Source organism: Vollenhovia emeryi, unplaced genomic scaffold (genome assembly GCF_000949405.1).
Source record: "Vollenhovia emeryi isolate VEMERY1.0 unplaced genomic scaffold, V.emery_V1.0 DF939165.1, whole genome shotgun sequence".
NCBI lineage: Eukaryota > Metazoa > Arthropoda > Insecta > Hymenoptera > Formicidae > Vollenhovia > Vollenhovia emeryi.
In genome coordinates, this window is record NW_011967201.1 from 248,214 (window position 1) to 252,445 (window position 4,232).

General features: G+C 45.0%; 1 protein-coding gene across 1 annotated transcript in view; it reads left to right on the forward strand.

Annotated features, from left to right (window-relative positions):
• LOC105564389 (diacylglycerol O-acyltransferase 1) overlaps positions 1-4,232 on the forward strand; it is a 114,238-nt gene that overhangs the window by 76,174 nt on the left and 33,832 nt on the right. Inside the window, exon 6 of the mRNA XM_012016713.1 lies at positions 3,424-3,573. Within this exon, the coding sequence (XP_011872103.1) occupies positions 3,424-3,573 (150 nt within the window). The remainder of the gene's footprint in view (positions 1-3,423; positions 3,574-4,232) is intronic.

The window sequence follows — 4,232 nt, forward strand, 5'->3', positions numbered from 1 at the left end:
GGCCTCGTATTTCAAAAAGTAGGTGAAAATATGTTGTAATATATTTCATACATTTGGTATATAAAAATTCGATTAAAAAATCGTATATAATATTATATAGTATATGTGAAAAATATACTAAAAATGTATATGAAATATATGAGCAATATTTAAATTATATTCTTATAATTTCGCAATAACGCTCTTCGCTGTCGCGAAGCGGCAATCGCACGTTACACTTTCTCCTATTTAAAAATTAACCAACAGCAGTATATGTATAAGAAGTGGCGAGAAATCAAATCTAACAGTTGTGGCAAATGAAATCAATTTGTCTCCGCTGGTAGAGCGTTGAGAACCTAAATTCTAAGATACTTAGAATACCTAATGCAATATTCCTTTTAATGTTTTTACATAAAATATATGATAAAATATAAAAAATATACAATGCATACATTAGACGTATATAATTATATGCCCAGCTATGTATTATAATGTATATATCATACATTTTATTATATATTTTTAATACATATGAATGATATATGAAAAATTGCAATTTATTGGTATTACATATATAGTAGTAGTAGTAGTAGTAGTATATTTTTTATAGCTCATATACGAGTAATATAAAACGAATGTATAATTTCTACTTTTCGTTATATACATATAATGAAATATATATTTTTCCGTGGGGGCGACTCTCGTATTTTACGAAGACCCGTGGCTTTTGAATAATTGGAGAGGTACCTACATTTAAACCTCTGTTTCAACGAATTAATAGACTTTATACGGCCTAGTTGCACTTGGTTGATATAGTAGGATGCTTTCTTACGAGCCGTTCGAGCAGTAGATCGTGGCCCTGCGGTGAAGCTATCGTGTATTTTGCAACGTATACGCGACGTATATGCGCGTCACGACATTTGGCAATTACCTCGGCATGTACGAACACTCGATACGCGCCGTATGACGTCGCCCGGGCGAATACTCGTGCGGAGGACAAGCTATAAACGGTATAAGCGGCAACGAGCGGCGCACTAAAACGCGTCCCGAGACGCGTTTCGACTGTTGAACATCTAATGCATCGGGAGTCGCGCCATAGTCGAGCGGGATTGGCGCGGGCTCCGGGGGGTTCGCGTACACCTCGACGTGTATAAGGTTGCCCCGCTTCGCGAATATCGACATTTGTAATTTTATTTCATTAATAAATCGACCCGTCGCCACGTTTTTCACTTCACTTTGCCAGACGTGACACCGAGAAGCGTTCGGAGGGAAAAGCGGCAAGTGGCGTGAAGTGGTAGGACAGCTCGCGTTGTCAGAATGTACCCGGAGGACAGCTCGATCCCCCTTTTCGCTGCCTCGCGGTGTGCCTGAGCTGTTTAGCTAGCATGCCACTGCATCACCCTGCGGGGGCGGCAGGTACACGCACCGGCGCATATTTCGCGGAAATGCTTTAGTGCTTTCGTGCGTTGCCGACGAGCATGTATATACATTAACGAACGATACCATCGCCGTGTAATATTTGCTCCGGGGCTCTCTCGTTTCCCCATTATCGCCGTCGAGCCCGTCGACGTTGCGGCAAAGGCCGTCGCTTTCGATCGCCTCGACGATTGTGATTTGCGCCGCCATCGCCGCCGCCACCCTCGCCGTCTGTAACGCGCGCGTAACCAATCATCTGTTTATCTGTTATTTTCCTGCTCGATAGTCCGCAAACTAATTCCAGCGGGGGGGGAGGGGGGCGAGAGAAACGCGGCGCGTTCCTCTCCCCGCGTCGATCTCTCCGTCGCGGCGCTTCATATTCTCTCGATGTATTTACCGAAAAATGCACCTCGCCGCCCGCCTAAAGAATTAACAGCCCGAGTGCGGGTATAAATATTCGACGACACCCGGTGCGCGCTGGCGCAGGTAAATGAGAGTCGGGACGCAGGTAGGACGGGGCCCGGCCGGGCGCGAAAGCGAAAGGTCGGAACAGTTTCGTTCCGCTGAAATTATGTCCTGCCGGCCGTGCGGAATCTCGCCACCTCGGCGGGATCGGGATAGCTCGGTAGCAGGCCGCGATTTAATTAAGATACGAACAATCCGGGACGGCGAAGGAGGCCGGCACGCTCGATGGAAATATCGGAAAATATGAGGATCGTGCCGGCGTCGTCGCCTTCGTCATCGCGTCCGCAGTTTTCCAGCGGTTACTGGCGCTGCATAATAATAACGGGCATTCCCAGGATCGCGGTGGTGATACTCGTCGATAATTAAGTCGCGCGGACTTCGATCTGCGATTGCTGCACGCGGGAAGAGCCCCCGGTTTCACGACGATCGATGTCGAGCCGCGCGGAGGAACGAACGGGCTGCGCTCCCGTTGGAATTTAAGGGGATGCTGCAGTGATTCTGCAACTCGAAGTTATAGGCTTACAACTTATGCGAGTGAATACATTTTTTTGTTAGGCTTCTAAACTTAATTTCAATGACACCATTGCTGTTCTCTGCTTCAGTCCGAATACTCTGGAGAAAAAAAGGACAGCAACCCATTTTGGGTCAACAATTAGGAATCGAATTATTTGGATTGCTCGTAACTCTACTCTGGGAAAAGTTTTAACCGGTTTTTTGTAATTAAGCAACTTAAAATTTTGGTTAGTGCCTCTTAAGTGAAAATTATCTTTGCCTTACTGAATATCGACAGATCTAATTGAGAGAATTGATTAGTATTACTTAAAAATGTTGGATATAGACAGAGCAGCTAATTGAGATTTTTAGTTACGCGGGGTAAAATTCGTAAAAGATCCGAGTTACGAACAATCGAAATAATTCGATTGCTAATTGTGGGCCCCAAAATGGGTTGCTGTCTTTTTTTTCGCAGAGTAGTGGAACGCGCCTACATAACATCGGATGTTCTGTGTATATGCATTTTTCCTCCGTGACATGAAAAAAATATCCCGCATGTGAAATGTATATACGTCTCATATACATAATTTGGACATACATTGCAGTACACAATATGTATATTCACGGATGGATTCAATATGTATATACAGCGCCTGATATTAAATGTATATCCATTAGATGTCTGTAGTTTGTATATTCTTTGATGTTTTCACGAATTCACGGTTTTGGATGCAAAAAGTGCAAAAGGGTGCAGAATCACTCCGACATCCCCTTAAGCAATAGTCATAAATCGAAGCGGGGAGGAACGAAATATTATACATTCAACTTGAGTATTTTCTTGACCGTATATCTTGCACTTTTAATAATACAGAAAATATATTGCAGAAAAATATTACCTCGGCCAGAGTTTGAACCTGGACTTCTCTACACTCTAGGCTTGAAAATACTCAAGTTGTTAATTAATGCTGGCGACTTGAGGAATATTCTTATTAGTTGATTATACATTCGCTTTACGATTCCTAAAACCGATTTTACTTTTAATGCCGACCATTTTACGGTGCGTTGTTGCAGTTGGCGCGATGTACGTGTGCATGCTGTACGCCATTCTCTTCCTGAAGCTGTGGTCGTACGTGCAGGTGAACATGTGGTGCCGCCTGAGCAGCCGAAAGAAGACCACGCAGGGCAGAATGCGGCGTCAGTTGTCCGACAATAATCTGCAGTGTGAGTATACGACGAGTACATGTAATTTCCTCGCGTGTCATCCTATTAACGTCCCGTATATTTTCTTGATTATTCGTCGCGCGATAAACAATCGATATACTTAATATGCGGCGCACTCGCGACGCGAGGTACCACGCGGTTCAATTTTTACGCGAGGCGGGACGAACGGAGGGAGGAACATGGGGAGTCATTTTCATCGCACGGGCATACTCAGTTTATGATTTACTTCATGTGTTACCGTCCGCGCGCGATTCGCCACCGAAACTAAAAATGGCCGCGCACGAGGGCGTACATCATTCCCGACGTACGAGTGACCATTTTTTACGCGGCGCATTGTACGTCATGATAATTTTTTTTCGTTCTTTTTTTTTAACGATATTACGACGCTGTAACACGTCTCATCGGCGCCGCTCGGAGTCACACGTAACGGATTTCCGTACCGGATGGAAGCCGACCGGCGTAAATCTTCATCGTTACGTAACGTCGATGTGCACATACGCTCGCAGGTAATGCACACATCCAAATAGCGCAAACACGCCCTACGGAATCGGTAATCCACTGCACTCGCGGTATTTGCCCACTCCTGAAGGCGCGTCGCGGCGTACCGCGCACGTATATATGCGATTCGCTTACGCCCGCGTGCGCCTCGTTGTAAGAGC